Source organism: Scatophagus argus, chromosome 2 (genome assembly GCF_020382885.2).
Source record: "Scatophagus argus isolate fScaArg1 chromosome 2, fScaArg1.pri, whole genome shotgun sequence".
NCBI classification, from domain to species: Eukaryota; Metazoa; Chordata; class Actinopteri; family Scatophagidae; genus Scatophagus; species Scatophagus argus.
The window spans coordinates 12,899,928-12,917,830 of NC_058494.1; the positions used below are offsets into that span (position 1 = coordinate 12,899,928).

The 17,903-nt window shown below is 39.9% G+C and overlaps 2 protein-coding genes across 3 annotated transcripts in view; one reads left to right on the top strand and one right to left on the bottom strand.

Annotated features, from left to right (window-relative positions):
- ntn1a (netrin 1a) overlaps positions 1 to 8,492 on the top strand; it is a 60,112-nt gene extending 51,620 nt beyond the window's left edge. For both annotated transcript variants that reach the window (XM_046410497.1, XM_046410488.1), the window contains exon 7: positions 5,144 to 8,492. In XM_046410497.1, the coding sequence (XP_046266453.1) occupies positions 5,144 to 5,472 (329 nt within the window). In that variant the 3' untranslated portion in view covers positions 5,473 to 8,492. The remainder of the gene's footprint in view (positions 1 to 5,143) is intronic.
- Positions 8,493 to 8,743: 251 nt separating this feature from the next.
- stx8 (syntaxin 8) overlaps positions 8,744 to 17,903 on the bottom strand; it is a 40,756-nt gene continuing 31,596 nt past the window's right edge. Inside the window, exons 7-8 of the mRNA XM_046410510.1 lie at positions 17,611 to 17,712; positions 8,744 to 9,571 (exon numbers count right to left, since the gene is read on the bottom strand). Of these exons, the coding sequence (XP_046266466.1) occupies positions 9,507 to 9,571; positions 17,611 to 17,712 (167 nt within the window). The 3' untranslated portion in view covers positions 8,744 to 9,506. The remainder of the gene's footprint in view (positions 9,572 to 17,610; positions 17,713 to 17,903) is intronic.

Below are 17,903 nucleotides of genomic sequence, written 5' to 3' on the forward strand. Positions count from 1 at the left end.
GCAGATCTTCAAGGAGGAAGAGAGAAGGAGACAAACAGAAGGAGAACAAGGGTGCTGGAGAGGCAGGATAAAGAATTAGGCAGAGCTGTGTGTGCGGGGAGGGTTGTCTCCGAGCAGGCATTTAAGAACCGGGCGGATAAAGCAAAGACAGTGTGACGGACAGTCAGTGCTCTCTTAAGAGATCCTCATTAAAGCATCCCACTTCCCCCACTACAGAAATGCTTCTCGCTGCATTCCTGTGACCGTCCGTCCACCACGCCATTCAAGGTGTGGATAAGACGTATGACCTCTCCCCTCTTCCCTTCCCTCCATCCCCTCCCCTAATTGAAGTCAGGCTGCTAAACCGGTCAACCAAGCAGTGGCGTCCTGCAGCATACCTCAGGAGCTTGATTGACAGGCCTGGGCTTTGTTCTGTAGGGATTTTTTGTGGGGGGGTTATAGACACCTCCTCTTCCACCAATGCCTACCTTACTGATGACGTCGTGAGAAGAGCCCTCCCTCTGAAATATGTATCAGTTCATATGTGAATGTGTCAGCTACATGACTGTGTTCATTTTTTTGGTTCTTTCTTTGGTTTGGCCAAAAAGCAGACAGTGTTTCTAACCTTTCAGGTTCAGTAATTTTTTTTAAATCTAGTCAAAATTTATGTAACACCTGATTGATATCAGCAGGCAACATCTGAGAGTGGAGAGGTAAAAACAGACAATAGGATGTCCTGCTGGAGAAACCATCAGTCAACACATTACTGAGTACCCTCATGTATGTACATCTCCCAGAGTGAAGCCAGGAGAGCCTACCAACTGATTTGGCATGTGTTGTGAGTGTGTGTGAAGTGAAGGAGATCTGCTGGTCCTGATGGTCAAGATAACACCCAGCAAAGGACAAAGTTTCTCTTTTGCGCCTGTGTTTTCATGGGTAGATGCAGGATATTGTTATGTGGGGGGCAGAGATCGAGACTGAGTATAGGGGTAATAAAGGGAAAAGGCTCTTGAGACGAGAAACTGTACAAGCTTCTCAGTGGAATTTAATCATAAGACAACAAGGAAAGTATTCATTTGCTTGTTAAAAATTATGTATAACTGATCAGGTCAACACATGGACAGTAATTATATACATACACAGATTTAATTTCTTCATATATGAAATAACAACAAATATTTAACCCCTCTCTCAAAGTAAAATTTTAAACATACACTATATAGACAAAAGTATTGGCACCCTTGACCATTACACAAATTAATGACATTGCATTCTAAATACATACATAGCTTTGCACCTACAACAGCTTCCACTCTTCTGGGAAGGCTTTCCACAAGATTTTGAAGCATTTCAGTGGGAGTTTTTGCCCATCCATACAGTACAGCATTTGTGAGGTCAGGAACTGATGCTAAAAGAAAAGTCCTGGCTCACAATTTCCATTCCAGTTCATCCCAAAGGTGTTCGATGGTGTTGATGTTAAGGGCTCTGTTAAGGTCACCAAACTCATCCAACCATGTCTTTATGGGCCTTGCTTTGTGCACTGGGGCTCAGTTATGCTGGAATTAAAAAGGGCCTTCCCCAAATTGTTGCCACAAAGTTGGAAGCACAGCATTGTCTAAAATGTCTTGGTATGCTGAAGCATTAAGTAAGGAAGTAAGGAGCCCAGCCCAACCCCTGAAAAACAGCCCCATAAAAAGGTGTGTCTGGATACTTTGGTCTAAATAGTGTATACTGTCCAATAGGTTTAAAGATTTTTTTTTCAATGATCAGGTTATTGTTGAGACATTTTATTTAATTCATCTGTCCACTCCTAGTTTTGTGTACTACATCATCCTCTGTGTAATCCATTTTCTCCTCGGCTTGCCTTCACTAGGGGGGCTTTGTACTGCCAGCATACGGGAGAGCATTACTTGTAATATCTATCCTTCGTTTGAAACAGCATATCCAAGATTCGTAACAGACCAGGACAAGATCCCTGTACAGTGTTTACCACACATGAGCTCAACAAAGCTGACGGAAAAGTCAAACACAATGTAAATCTACAAGATTTACAGAAGTATGGAGAGCCATCACTTTGGACTGTTTTGAAAAGATCAGCAGGGGAGCTGGGCTCCATGCTGCGTAGGGAAACGATGTTACAAGCCTCTGTGGTAGATATACAGACTCACAAAGAGTCACAGGAGGGAGCTGGGTGCAGGGAGGGGTTAGCAATGTCTGATCTCAGAACAGTCCCTGGTGTAACTACTTAAGGCATTTCAGCGTATGGTGATTGTTGACTAAACTCAGAGAGAGAACAGCACATAGTGGCAACTGGCCTATGTGAGGTGGTGACCACCAGGCCACACCAGCTCAGTTACAGGCTCCCTGTTGACGCAGGACCTCAGGGAACATACTGTACAACTGTGGTGAAGATTATCTACAAACAGTAGCAGGAGCAGGATGATAAAGCCCATAGCAAACAATGGCCTACAAGGGTTGCAATGTGGTAGAAGGTATTTTGAGTGTCCCTGGGCCCAGAAGTGAAAGTCCCATTTGTTTTCTACACTGATGAAGATGACTCACAGTACCTACAGTACCTTTACAGCTTGGATGGACAACAGCTGAGAAAAAAATTGACAAAACTATCTGCAGCTGAAATGAATCATTGTTTGCATAGCTGAGCTGTCCATCAGATGGCCAAACATGATTTCTCAGGTACAAAGCAGAAATCATTAAAACTGGAAACAATCATTGAAAACCTAAACCTGTATGGTTGTTTTCTAACGCTTGGCAGATGTCTTTGTGGAACAACATTGAGGATATTGTTCAAAGAAAAAACATTTATGGAAACTCAGAGTGGGTCAAAAATTTTGCCAGTACCAGTAGTCTCTCACACTTCACATCTCCATACCCACATTTACACTGTAATTGTAAAAGCAAGGTAAGGTGGACACCTCAGTTCCTCAGGAAGCTTCAACAGATTTTGAACTGACCCTTGATGTGGCAAAAATATCAACAGTGCTGGAAACTAGAAGTATAACCGAGAAACAGATGTGTTTTCCATTTCTCAAGTCAAGAAGTTTTAGAGTCAGCTTTAGATCTTCACCATCCATAAAGTGCGACTTCCATGGCAGTGGTCCAATACGGATATGGATGAAAACCTGCCCTGAATACAGGATATAATCTTCATACTGCCATGATGTTCAACTCCATTAGCTCCAATGCTGAAGGTGAAACAGTTGACCCTGTAACGCAGCAGTTCATTCCGAAAGCTGTCCCGTAAGCACAGGCGAAGTATAATGGAACTTAATAGAGATCTGGTCAATATAATACATATTGATACATGCAGGGTTGGGATCCATGAGAGGCAACCCTCTCTTTGCTCGCTCTCTCAGGGCCATACGAGTCGATTCATCATGTGATATCACTTAGTGTCTTTCCAGCTAACGTCTTTAATAGCCCTACCCTGCCTCCTAATCACATTACAAATCACACTGTGCTGTCAGTAGTAATGGACATAATGCATGGGGAGCTATATATCATAGTTTGTGCTTAGACTAACCTTTTCCACAGGATAAAAACAGTATTTACATCACGAGTGCAATTTATTGGGATTCACAGCATATGGGTGCTCATTAAATGTTTACCAGTGATCATTATGTGGATTTTATATTGTCAGCTGTTAGCAGCTGATGCTAATTTGATGACCTGAGGACTGAGCCAGTGATGATGCCCACATCGAGCTGGATGCTCTCTAAAACATTCCTACTGTATTCATTGCTGTCAAAAAAAAAAACAAAACATTTTTTTCTTTAATAACAGCATCCATATTTTATGCTTCATGATGCAAGTGCTGTGAAAGTCCACTGAATATCAGGAAAATATCCAGCTTGCAGGAAGGTCCTGTCCAGTCCAAATGTTGGATGTTGATTATATGTGTATCTGACAGCTGTAGCCTTCTTAATCTGACACTTTATCTTTCACAATAGACTATTAAGTTGATACTTTAAAAGTATCCACTGAAATAACACAGTCCCAAGTAGTTTTCAAACCTACATGGTTTTTCTTGCAGACAGTCACTGCAAGGATGCTTTGATTTATTGTAACTTGTGATTGGCCTCCTTCCACAGCAGCTACAGCCCACTTTGTTGGTACTGGTACTGGTATTGTGTTAATAAGCAGTACAAATCCCACACCACCACACAAATCGATATGTGAAGTAAGCAAGCTTGTTAGTTTGTTAGTTTTGGGACTTACAAAAATTGTTGGATGCAACTCCCAATTCAGATGGGAGGTTTATGAAACTGTTGGACCACGTAATAAGAATTTTGTATGAAGTAAACTGACTTTTTGTAGCATTAATGCAGTTAAACTAAAGAAATTTAAGTAAATGAGGAATTTGGTGATATGAAGACCAAATCCTCTCAGAGGGTGTCAAAGTCTGGATACTGTGACATGATCCCTCTATGCCACAGCATGGGTTTCACTGATGGGATTTTAGCTGCCAACTCTATGCTCATGGTCGCTGAGGACACAGTGTGCTGATGTTTGAATAATGACCACAGTTGGAAAAACAGCCAGTGTGCTTGGAAGAAAAAAGAGCCTATCCTTCGATTGTGACAGAGATCTTTGAATGTGGTGGTGAGAAGCTGATGCAGCAAACTAAAGCAAAGAGAAAGTTCTCATTAAAATAATAAAAACAGATGCATATCTTCATGCAATATCTTATTTTCCTGTCATGACAAATATCCGATGACAGACTGGATTGTATTACCCTTTAAGACATGGAAAGAATGTTGAAAAGAAAAGGTAAATGCACGGCATGAAGCAGGAAGTTGTGGGCAAACCCAGTGTACTTCAGGGTTTGGTCCAGGCCGAAATATGTCAACAACTATAAGATGGATTGCCATGCAGTGTTGTACAGACATTCATGAGGTGAACCCTATTGCTCTTAGTGATCCACTTACTTGTCCTCCAGCGGCACCGGCAGGTTTACATTTTTTGTTTTGTTAGCATTTAGCTGAAGGAATTGCTGCCGCTTAATTACAGCCTAACACAGTTACTAGCATAGTTGTTTGTCTTGTTGAGGATGCAGAGTTTACAGCTGAGATAACAGCTGAATGTACGAAATCTGACATTAAGTAACAACGTGTCATCTCTTATGATCCCCAACCTCACTCTACAGCTGTCCAGGTGCACATCCTGAAGGCAGACAAAGCCGGGGAGTGGTGGAAGTTCACAGTCAACATCATCTCCGTCTACAAGCAGGGCGAGAGCCGCATCCGCCGTGGCGACCAGTTCCTGTGGGTCCGTGCCAAAGATGTGGCCTGCAAGTGTCCCAAGATCAAACCTGGGAAGAAGTACCTGCTGCTGGGGAACGACGAGGACTCCCCAGGGCAGAGTGGAGTGGTGGCAGACAAAGGAAGCCTGGTCATCCAGTGGAGGGACACATGGGCACGCAGACTCAGGAAGTTCCAGCAGCGCGAGAAGAAAGGCAAGTGCAAGAAACCATAGGGAGAAAAAAACGGAAATGATGCTGGAAATGGGAGAGCAATTCAAGAGAAAGCTGAGCGGGTCATTTAAAAAATAATAATAATAAAAGTGAATGAGAGGCAGAGAGAGGACCACAGACAGACAAGAGACTGTTTATGTCGCTGCTTTTTTCTGTAGAAGCATGAAGAGAATTATTTAGGATGATTTGTTTTTCTAGTGAACTTTTGTTGAAGGAGCTCACATTGCAGATTTGGTTTTATGGTTTATTTTACTTTGAGATTTTGTCTCTCTTGTGGATTTGCCGAATTTGCACCTATTACCAGCATATAAAGTTATTTGTGTTCATTTTCTTTATCTCAGTATGAAATCATTATATTTTATGTTTTAATTTTATGGACAGTTTCTGCTGGTGCAAAATGTCACAGAAAAAGCCACTTAATTACCACTGCAACTTTGCCTCTGCATGGTTTTCTTATTGTATTCTTAGCTAAGAAACAAGCTTGTCTTGACTGATCTTATTGAGGCAGAAATATTTTCTTTATTAAGACTTGTGCCATAAAAACTATTGTTTGAAGCCACAGAAATGCAAAAGACATTTAGTTTTCTCTGAGCTGCCACTCATTTCCCTCACTGTACAAATTCTGCAACTCAAGAAACAAGAAACGTTGTCCAGCATTTTTACCTGTCAGGACATTTAGAATACGTGACAGAAAAGAACCAAGGATAAGACACAACTCTGACTAACGTATTTTTGACCTGAGCATATTTTCACTTTCCATTTGTGACATCAGACTTCCCTGGTTAAATTTTGGTTGTTCAGTATTTGTACAAACCTGCATGTGTATGCTTCTCATGTGAGACTGTAATGTTCATTCCACTAACTGGTGCTGCTCATGGTACTAATGTTAAAATTCTGCTTTTTGGGGAGGAGGGAAGGCAAACTGAATTGAAAATCACTGAGTTCACTTTCTGTACTTGCAGTTACTGTGATTATTATTATTGTTAATTTCACAACAGGAGTTTAACAACTGACTTACAAAAGGACAAGAGGCCAGGCAAATATATTATACGGTTATAAGGTGCTATGAAAATATTCACAAAATTGTGAATGGTTCTTTGGGTAGCGCTAATAGAAATAAATAACAATAATAAAGATTGGTTCTTAAGTTGACTGTAAAATAAATTGTCATATGTTGGTTTTAATTCATTTCAGCTACCCCTTAGAAATAATATTTACTTGTTCCACTACAAAATTATCAGTGCTGTTACCCAAGGTAGGTCATTGTCCAAGTGGATGCAACATTATTGTCATGCAGCTGCAAGTGCATCACGTTCTCAGAGGATACTGACATAGACGTGCATGTAATGTCTCAAGTGCAACGCAGATTTATGTATGTCTCTTTAGAAATGTATTCTTCCACACCAGGTTGTGAAAAAAAACTTTGTAACATGTGTCCAAATATATCTTTAAAAATTTGCATGAATAAGACAAAAGATTAAAAAAAATGTTCTCTGCATCTAGAATAGTACAGTGTGGGTAGCTACAAATAACTAAATCTGAAAAGCTGCTTTTTATGTGGAGCAAGATCAGTTCTGTATTGTATGAAAAGAAAAATGTCCTTACCTCATGCGGAGCAGAAATTATTCAGAATGCAAAAAATTAAAACTTTACTGCTAACTGCGCCTTGAAATGTGCTCATCAGTTACTTAAATGTGTTTTTTGAAATGCCCTTCACACTGGCTTGTATGCATCTAGAATAGTTCCTACAGTACGGTGAGATTACAGTTAAATACCGTTACACTATACACTCTTTAGCAAACACAATGCATGACTGTACATTCACTAAGAGGAGACTGTGCGACCAGTCAGAAGCTGCAGTGTCCCATTGACCTGTCACATTAATTCTCTTCACTTCAACACTCGCACAGGGAGAAACGGGGTGAATTGCAATCACTCGACGCTGCTTATTTCAAACCACATAGCTCATTTATTTGTATGCAGTTCAGTTGGGATTTCTGAAAGGAATGCGTGGTAAAAGCTCAGGTTTGTGAAAGCCCACAGTGTATCTGGTGTATCATACATTAGGGTTGCTTTCAGTGCATCCCAAAACATGTTTGATGTTGATATTATTTTTGTATCACGAAATCACATTTAGCATATTTTAAACTGTCCCTCAGCACAAGTAACTGAGAGGAAGATTATTAAGGTTTTTTCAGGACACAGAGTGTTAATCTAATGGACTCTCACCTAATTTTGCTTTGAATGGTAAAAAAATTCTGATTCCCATCCTGCACATTTTCCCAAATGGACTGAACTGCTTTCTAGATCATGACAAATTAGGAGAGCTTTTCAAACCATGAGAAATCAAAAATAACCTGGGTGCAGCTGTAAGATAACAAGTGATTTTGTCGCCGAGGTACTTCACAATATTTACATCTATGGTTTGATGCAGCATATTTTTACTTTACTGTACAATCAGTCAAATGATTGTGATGTCAGTCCATCATGATGCTACGTGCTGGCTTCTCCAGCATATTCACATATACAGCATTTCTACATGCTCCTGCCATCCTTTGTTAATCCCACAGCATAACATAAAATGTCATTGTTTTTCTGTTTGGCACAATGTAATCTGTAATCACACTTCTTTAGTTCCTGTAGCCTCTTGCTGTTAATTTTACATCTGTCTAATGAGCAATGGTTTGACAAGCTTCCCGATGAAACGCTATACACATACCTGTCAAAGCATTGCTTTGTGTTCATACTATGAATTGTAAATGTTGTTTAATTGTCACCATTGCCAAGACTTTTTGCAATGTTGTTTTACGATGCGTACTAATATATTATGGTTATTATATATGAATATATTTAATGACACAAGACATTGTGGATTTTATTGTCTTTTTCATTTTTTTTTTACTTGTTTGTGGTTGTTTAGATTGTTGCCATTAAAGAAGGAAATAATAACTACTGAACACACCAATCTGGTAGAACTTAATTCAGATCTTCAGTTGAAATAAACTCTTGTTACATTGAAAAACCATTTGCCTCTGTTCATTTTAATAACTGGCTTTACTAAGTTAGTAAGTAAATACTATGGAATATAGTTACGCTTATCTCCATTTGCCACAAATGGTTAACCCCCCCAAAGATTTCACTATGGAAGTATGGAAGTGGTATAAAAGTGTTCAAACTTTGTCAGACTCCAGCCAAATATCATGTTACACAACATTGCAGTCCTGTAGAGTAAGCCTTGAGCATTAACGCAGACAGAGTGGGGTCCAGGGACTATTAACTGGAACTGTCATTTATTAGAAATTACAAGCTGAATTGATTTACAAGGAAGGAAAACAGCCATGTTAGTAACATAGTCGAGCTGTTTGTTTTGGCTGAAAGCTATTCTATAAACGTTATAAAATCCCAAGACAAATGACAACATTACAGCTGCTACAGTAATGCATGGGTAAATATAAGTGAGTGTGAATACTGCAAAGCTTGCGGAATTACTGTAGCCAGTGTGAACCTCAGGCCAGACCACAGACAGACTTATGAGAGGAAAGCTCCTGCTACCTGCGGGAGGTCCTACTGTTGGGTCAACATTCGCCAAAGTCCAGGCTAAAAATATTTTTTAAATGTTTAGAAACCTCCAAATAATTTAACCATTTAATACATTTAATGAGTCAGAGACTTGAACAACAGTTTAAGAGAACAATTTACACCTAAGCAATATATTCTATTTAAAAAAAGAAAGTCTTCTGCAGGGTCACTAATTCCTCTCACCCAACTAAACCACTTTCTGTATAGGAAAATGAAACTGTGCTGTTGAAGGAGTTAAGTTTTCATTTTACACTGCCTCCGCCACCACTGGCACCTTTGTAACCTTTGTGACCTTTGTCTCAATGTGAAAAGAAAGAATAACAAAATAAAATCTGACGATAGGCAGTGTTAAATTACATCTGTAAATGTGAGCATGTGGATGCAAAGGTTTTAAACTGGCATTCTGTATTGCCATTGTAGTTCAGTGTAGGTCCATGATCACTGTTGTCCTCGCCTGCTACACAGGCCACACACCAATCACTACGATGGCTATGAGAAGCAGTACGATCACCACCAGCATCCCTGTAGGAAGGAAAAATGAAAAAATGAAATCAGATGGCTTTACTGTCAACAAATCTCCATGAAAAGACTAAAAGCAACAATGAAATGAACCTAATAAATCTGTGTGTCCAAGACCTGCTACAGCTCAGTTTTCTTTGCCACCAAGTACCATTAATGTCCAAAAAATTAGCAAACACAAACCAATTCAACACAAACGTGTATTAATCCACAGCAGAAAATCGTTCCCAAACAAATATGCTGGTTACTTCTGTTTGAGCAACGTTTGCGTTAATTTAGAAATTTAATCGAATATCTGAATATTTACAAAAAAAAGTCTTCAGCTGGAACAAACTTGGACAACATGTTGTTGGTTTTGGTCTTTTCAAATCCTTCCACGGGATTTGCTAACAATAGGATAAATATAGAAATATACCAATCCTTTAAGGACCTCATTGGTTAGATATTCTACTGCATAACACCATGTCATCCTGACAAAGCCAAGCCATCTGCAAACTTTTAACAACCGACTATCTCTGATTTAAATGCCTGTTTCGGAGAAAAATATGCATGTAGGATATGCATTTCATGTGTTATTTGTATGTATTTCATATGCTTTCTGAAACTGTATTAGGTCACAAACTGTGTGCAAAAGTGTGTGAAAATGAGATGCATTTCGCTATGCAGAATAGGGAAAAAGGGAAGAACGTAACACAGTTGGAGAAGAAAGAAGACAACTCTGGCTGGACAGTCTAACTTTTTAAATGATGTGAAAATGTTTTGTCTCGTATTATTTATTAGTTATTGCCTTTGTGATAAAAACTTTGCAGTTCAACAAATTCTCTGTAACTTAACTGTTGAAAATCTAAACATCAAGCAGCTGAGGAACTCCAAACCTGATTTGAGACAGACTCACAGAGGAGGAGGGGCGTGTAGCAGGCACACGGGAATACACTTGGAAGAGGTAAGAAGCCTGCATACCTCACTACTAATTTCCAAAGTCCTTGATCTAACACAAGTCCCAAGTGCGTATGCCCTCACAGCATATCACCATTTTTCTCTTGATGACTTAATGCAATTTACATGCGTTCAACAGCCACAAAAGCTTTATTGCCACAGATTGCACACTGTGATAGGCATATGTTTCTGATTCAGCCTTGAGAGGATAATCATTGTTTTTCACTGATACTATGGAAGCAGAGAAAAATGTGCAAAAGCTCACTCACACTTCATCAAAGTGCTTTACCCCCAGGACCTGAAAATATTACAGTTTTTATGATAGTCACCACCCAAGGGGAAAGAAAAACTCTCTGTTGTAAAATTCAATGCAGGTGGAATTTTCATCCTTCGTAAATAAAAAAAAAAGACAAAACGTCTTTTGGAGAGTTTACAATCTTATTTATTGAATCTGAAACATTTTGAACACCTTAATGAGTCTTGTTAGGTGTAGCTTTTTAACAAAAGCCACCAAGAAATGTGATGACTCAGAATTAACCTTTTAAAACACTGGAGTCAGACAATACCACAAAAAAATAGATCAAAGTAAGTGTTAGCAACTTTTGTTCTGCAAGATAAAATTAGTGGCTTTGAGGAGAACTTGTAACAGCTCGGATAGTGCTGCCTTATGGCTAGGTAGAAAATATTCCAAAAACAACATGCACTTAAACTGATATTGATACTTTTTGTTTTAGGCTCAATATGTTCTTCTGCAGCTTCCCCAAACTGGGGAAACTACGCGTCTGACAGACTTCAAGTAATACACCTCTAAAAAGCCCAAACAATTCCTTTAATTCTCAGGGTATTTCCAAAAATTAACAACTTTCAAAATAGCAAAACTCACATGTTCACTGTCATGACTTTCCGGGTCACTTGAACAAAACAGTTTGTTAATGTTAAACCTTAGCTTTCTGCAAATCAACAAACAGAGGGGATAACAAATCACATGAGAGATTAGTAAAAATTTAATTTAATTTTAATAAAGTTGCAGGTCAATTAAGAGCTGATAAATTGCTGGGTTGGTATTTGGCCAATATTAGCTCATCACAGATATATCAGTATTTATGTTGGCTAACAGCAAGCAGCAACAGTGCAGAACTGCCAGCTATTCAGGAACATTGTCCCTACCAGAAAGCACTGAAAAGTTTATTTTTCAGCTGCTAAGTGTTCGGCTCAGTCCGCACCTTGTAAAAATCACCAAATTTAAGGGATCTTTCTAAAAACGTTAACGCACACAGAAATGCATACTGACCAATCTAAAAAAAAAAAAAAAAAATCAGTATCGGTGATTCTACAACTGAAGTGGAGAGAGAGAAGAGATCAGAGATCAACACTTGACAGCCTTGAGGATAGTAGTGTAGTGTACATAGTGTATATATTCTACAACATACACTGCCAACCATGCCACACACACGACTTAGTGAAAATTTTCTCAGAGGGCGCGTCCACCCACTGTTTACCCCCTTCGAGTATGGCACAAGACTGACGATTTCAAACAACTGTGTCTCTGGCTGGTCTGAGGGCTGTCGATAGTCCCCTCGCTGACTCGAGTTGTCCATTGTTATTTAGCAAGCGGCTGATATTTTCCCCAGCCTTTCACTTTGGGTTTACATTTCTCTCATTCTTTGGCTCTCTCCCCCTGCATTCCCCTCCGAAGCCTAATTGGTCATCCTTCCCACAGGGAGAGAGACGGGTCGAGATATAAGCCATGCTGAACTAATTGCTTGCGGCGGTAGTGGTGGTGTGGTGGTCTGATGAAATGTGCTGGTTTCTTTGCCAGAATACGGGTACAGCTGTGACGGGTCCAGATGTCTTTACACCACGTTTGACTCTTGCCATTTATCTCTTTTTTGTCTTTTAGGCATCTGTATTGTTTTTGTAATTTAGGTACTGTCTTGTTGTTCTAGAGGGGAAGGTGTTTATATATTGGTCCATGGGACATTCGTGTTAAAACTTATCACTGGTCTAGACAGGACTACTCCTCCTGATAACTTACACATGTGAGCATAATAGAAATGTCAAAAGTACAAACACACGCTCAGATAGTTTTTGTGATGGCTCTTTAAAAGCCTCATGCTTAAAGCAAATACACACGCACAAATTTCAGGCAATTATCATTGTTTGGGTGTAAACCATACCAAAGCAACACCCAGTCCACATTCAGTTCAGTTCAGACAACGGAATTTCATTCAGTGTGGTCCAACATCTGCCAGCAGCTCCACTTGAAAACACCATAGCACCAACAGCAGTAAATGCTGAGCTGTATAACACACACATACAGTATGGTAGCGTGGAGAAAGGCTCACACACCCTTCCAATTCCGTTGTTTGCTGTCCTTACAATGACAATAAAGCAAAAATAAAAAATTTTAGAGTATTCTATTCCATGTTAAATGAGTGAAAGCCACATTAGACACCTGCACTGACCCTCACCCTTCTGTTCTCCCTGGACCAAACCAGTGTGCCTCAGTAACTAAACAAGCTACTTCTGACCCTCAGGAGTCTCAGGAGGCCTCCAGAGACTAATGACAACAACAATGTCGTTTGCTTGCCAAACAGATTAGGGCTCTGGTGTGACACCAATGCTGAGGGAGATAGCTGGTGTCTGCTGACTGACTGGCCACCCAGGAGCTTCGGAGGCCAGAGTTGGGATTCAGCCCATCTTAGCAATTTTCAGACACATCAGTAAGACAAATCATGGAGAAAACGAATAATTGGTGAGAGCCCTGGACCTCCCTCACAACTCTCTGTGCCCCCCTGCTTATGGTTCACAGATCTTTTTGGAGTACAAAAGGCGAAGATGACCTTTAGAGAAAAACAAATTTTATGTTACCAAAGTTAGAGGGATGCTTATCATTTTTCTCACAGCACAACTGAGGACGACAATGCTAACACAGTCAAAATGAAATGCTAATGTGAAGTTAAGTCAGTATATACGTTTACCATGATCGATATCTTAATTTGCTTTGTTTGCATTGCTAATGTTTTCTAATGAGCACTAAACACAAAATACAGCTGAGGCTGATGGGAATTTCATTATTTTGGAACTATTTTACTATAGTGCAAAGTATTGGCCAATATGAAAATCTGAACTGATAACAGTGCTGGATGAAAAGTCAGGGGATCAGCAAAGTGATTATGCTTCTTTTTGCAGGGAACACAAATGCCTGTACAAAATGTCACCAGAGACAGAAGAGTCAGGAAGTCACCAAAGTCATTAGGAGTCATCTTCTTGGTATTATGAACATTTGTAATAGCTGAGATATTTCAGTGAAGTGTAATTTACCTGGATGTCGGCTATTGATACCGCAGAAGTGTCAAATGAAATAACCCAGTACAAAGTAGTGTCTAAACTTTTCCAGTCTCTAGTAAGCATTTGATTCTTTTCATACTCAGATCTGTGAAAGAAATGATAATATGTATGAGACTGCTCACAGCCAAACTTTTATTTAGTTTTCGATTTACTGTAGTAGTGGGCCAATCAACACAGTCTGCGGTGTGGTGAAGTCGAGTATGGTGCAACTGATGCAGCTAACAGTTCAGCATGCCAAGATGTCAAATTAAGTGGGTGCCTGTATCATTTTAAGGATACTGGTATTGATATTGTATATTTCAAATGATACTCAGCCCTAATTTGCGTGTTTGCCAGCAAATTACCTTGTCGAGGTGAAATAAATGAGATCAAGAAGGTCAGATATTCAGCTAGTAGAAAACCATATGTGCCATGGTGTAATTTTGAGGTGTGAGTACAATAACTAGAATTAAACAGTTTTCAGTGAAATCCTGGGGGTGAGACGTAAAAAGTTTTTCAAATATTTATAGCTTACTTAAGGCGAGTTTAATTCAACCTGCCAGTCACCAAGAGGAATCTCAGATGTGGAAACATCATTAGCAGGATTATATTAGGCAAACCTTTCATCAAACAAATGAAACATATTCACTTGCATTTACCGGTTTCCAACAGCATACCATGTCAGGGAAATAAGTGAAACTAAAAACGGAGAGAAAGATCTGATTAAATGCATAGAGAGTTTTGAGTTAGACTTCCTGAGCTAAAGTAGAGTTTCCTTGACAACTCCTCAAAGCTAAAGTCTCAGTGTAGTACAAGTCCCACATGCTCTTCATCCAATGCAGTCAAATGCTGCCCCTCACCCACAGTCTCTTCAGACGTGCCTCTGGTCCAAACAGTACAAAGCTACTTGAGATGTGAGCCACCTGCCTGATTCACGGGGTTACAGAAGTGGTCCTCTACAAACTGAGGATTATCTCTGTCGATAAGGGCTGATGTTGCATGATAGTGATGCCTAAGCTCCGAGGAACTTACACCCCTCTCCAAGAGACCCTTTGGTCCCAAAGACTAATCTGCCACATTAATCCAAGCAAATTCAAAGCCTCTACTGCTCAGTTCCCACCACCATTATCTACAACAAAAAGTAATGACTTTGTGAATCAGGCTTAGTTTGTTTCAGTGACAGCATCAGAGAAGCAGTTGAAAAGGAACCGGTGATTAAATCATCTATTAAAAATCTTTTTGCTTCCACTTGCTTCCACACAAGTTTCAGTTTTAATACAAATGTATCTAAAACATAAAATAAAAAGCAATAAAAAAATTATTATCAAATCATAATTTATTGAGTAAATATGTGATTAAAGAACAAGTAAACAAATACAGAATCTGACCAGCCAATTTCACATTAACTTTTTAACATTAGGAGATATGGACACATTTCAGTTCTCAATGAGTGCTGAAAAGGTCCAGTTTATACTGTATAAGTGGCTAATTATGCTTGTGCATCCTCAGCTTTTGTAATCTCACAGTTTTCAAAAACAATCTTCTCTTAGAAAAATATGTTTAATGTATGCATGTCTACATTTTGTCATTTTTCTTCCCATGATGTCTCTTCCCATTATGAAATTTTAATGAAGTATTTCAACTTGGAAACTACTTAAATGCAGTTAAATCAATTCTTAAGCTTGTGTTCATTTAGGATATAAATGGCTCCACAAGCCTGCACTGTACAGGAATGTAGTATGTTTCAACACAATGGATGTTTCATAACTCTGTAGGCAGCGGTCATGCACAGTAAGCCACAGGAGCCATGATCAAGCAGTACATGGGTCCCTCCCTTTTGGTGAGATGACCCTTCCCATAGCTCAGCTTACTCTTCTCCAGCTTTCAACTTTCTCTGATGCATGCAAGCGCACAAACTTGTTTACCCTGAAATGTCTGATGATTTATATTGGTAATCCTCTAATGACGCACACTTTTCAAATTCAAATTTCTGAAAATGTTTCCATCTTTTAGCACAACTCTGGTCTTTAAAACTAATATGCTATTCTTACAACGAGGCAGCTCCCAATAGCTATGTTAAGCATGCTCTCGCCTGTCAAATCGAGACATTTGCAGCTTTAAAAGGACTCGACTGAGACATAACACCAAACGCCAGCTTTGGATGAGAGGTGGTTTCAAAAATAAATAAAGCCTTAAAACTAAGGAATTATAAACATGCTGCCATGGAGAAAAAGGAAAGCCCTCTAAACAATTTGTGGCATGTAGTATTTTCAATTCTTTCTCTGCTTGACACAAAGACAAGTGTCAAACAACTGAGGAGATGAGCAGGGGGATGACAGTGAGGAGTGGAAAAAAAAAAAAAAAAGACAGAGAGCACTGAGGTGAGAGTGAAGAGGACCAAAGGGGAATTTTCCATTCAAAGAAGTCTGACACACACACACACACACACACACCAATTCATACACGCATGCACAGGAAAATACTTCATAACTACTGCACACACTTTTGCACTTAGGTACACGTGATGCATACAGACATGCAGGGGCACACAGGCAAACACATGCTCCACAAATATTCTTCAGACTGGAACTGAGGAGGGGAGGAGGGAGCTGGGGTGACAAAGGGATTGAGTTAAACAAAAAGAAAGACAGGACGAAAGAGCCCTGATTCTAGCACAATTTGAGCTCTGGGATCTTCAAACAAACTCGCGCTCGGATACCATGGGGACACGACCAACAGAATGAAGCATTCCGAGGTCTGACCTTCCTGCTGCCTGCTCCGCTTCTGGCCGTGACCGCTTGTTAGCCAGGTCTCTGAGCACAACAATGCACCCTTTGCCATAGCGATGCTGTCTGGTGTTTCAGTGGGCAAACTGAGCCTGGCTCAAGCACCAACGTTCCACGGACTAGCTTTAATCTGCTAACACACCTCTCGTGTCATCTGTGTCATAGCCCAGTAAGGGAGAAAGAGAATGTCTGACTGCAAGTGACCAAACAGAAGTTAAACAACCTGCAGTAGATTGGTAGTAATGGCGAAGGAGGCCCATGTCTTGCAGTGAGCAACTCACTAAACTCTGGATTTGAGACAATAAAGGCTGATGACTTGTGCTGTGTCTACATTAGCAGAGCAGATCTCAGTGCGTCCCCACAGGGAAAGTTTCGGAACAGCATTGATTTGTATGTTGTGTTTTTGGCAGCACTCGGAGCCCAGACCTCAATCACTGTAGTTACAAGAATGAAACCGAACAGAGATTAAACTTGAAAATTAAAACTATTACAGAAAAATACTGCTGAAACACCTCCTTTGTAGACCACTGTCAAGGTCTGATTTGCAACCCTTATATTTGATGATCCAAAGTATGACAAACCCTGTTTAAAAGCCCCCCAATACAATGTTAGCAGGTGTGACTGTCACATCCAGTTCGCCCACATCCTCTGCACAAAGAGGGCCTGCTCCCATCAGCATAATTTCTTCTGCTTCATTAATCAGAACTCTTTCTGGAGATGATGTCCTAAAGATGCTAACTTTTAATTGCTAAAAAAAACCCCAAAAGATTAATAAACAACATAATGAGCCCTGTATGTCCCCTCACATTATTGTCGAAGGAAAGTGCCACTGTTCTTGTCCAACTCTATGTTTTATACAGGCCAGAGTTAGTTAGCTCTGTGAACTGCAGAAAGGAAGAAAGAACAGCAAGAGAAGTGTGATGAATTCTGTTGTGGTCCCTGATCCTAGACCAAGTTGTTCCTTAGGAAAGGAATATGAGGAAGACTCACCACAGGAGGCTGACTTGGTCTCCACCAACTTCACCCTTCGTGTCTCGTTGCGAATTCTGCTGTCTGTCTTGTCCACGAGATGCGCAAGGTCGTCAATGATTTCTGAGAGAAAGGAAAAAAAAGGAAAAGAGGAGAAGAAAAGAAAGTAGGGAAGGTCAGAAAGTTATTTTCTGCTTTGTATTATGCTGCTGCCCAGCATTAAGACTTCATAGTGTTTTTTTCTTTAATTCAATTACATAAAAGATCTCTGGATATGTTTTGGGTGATAAAAGAAGTTACCAGACATGAAAAAG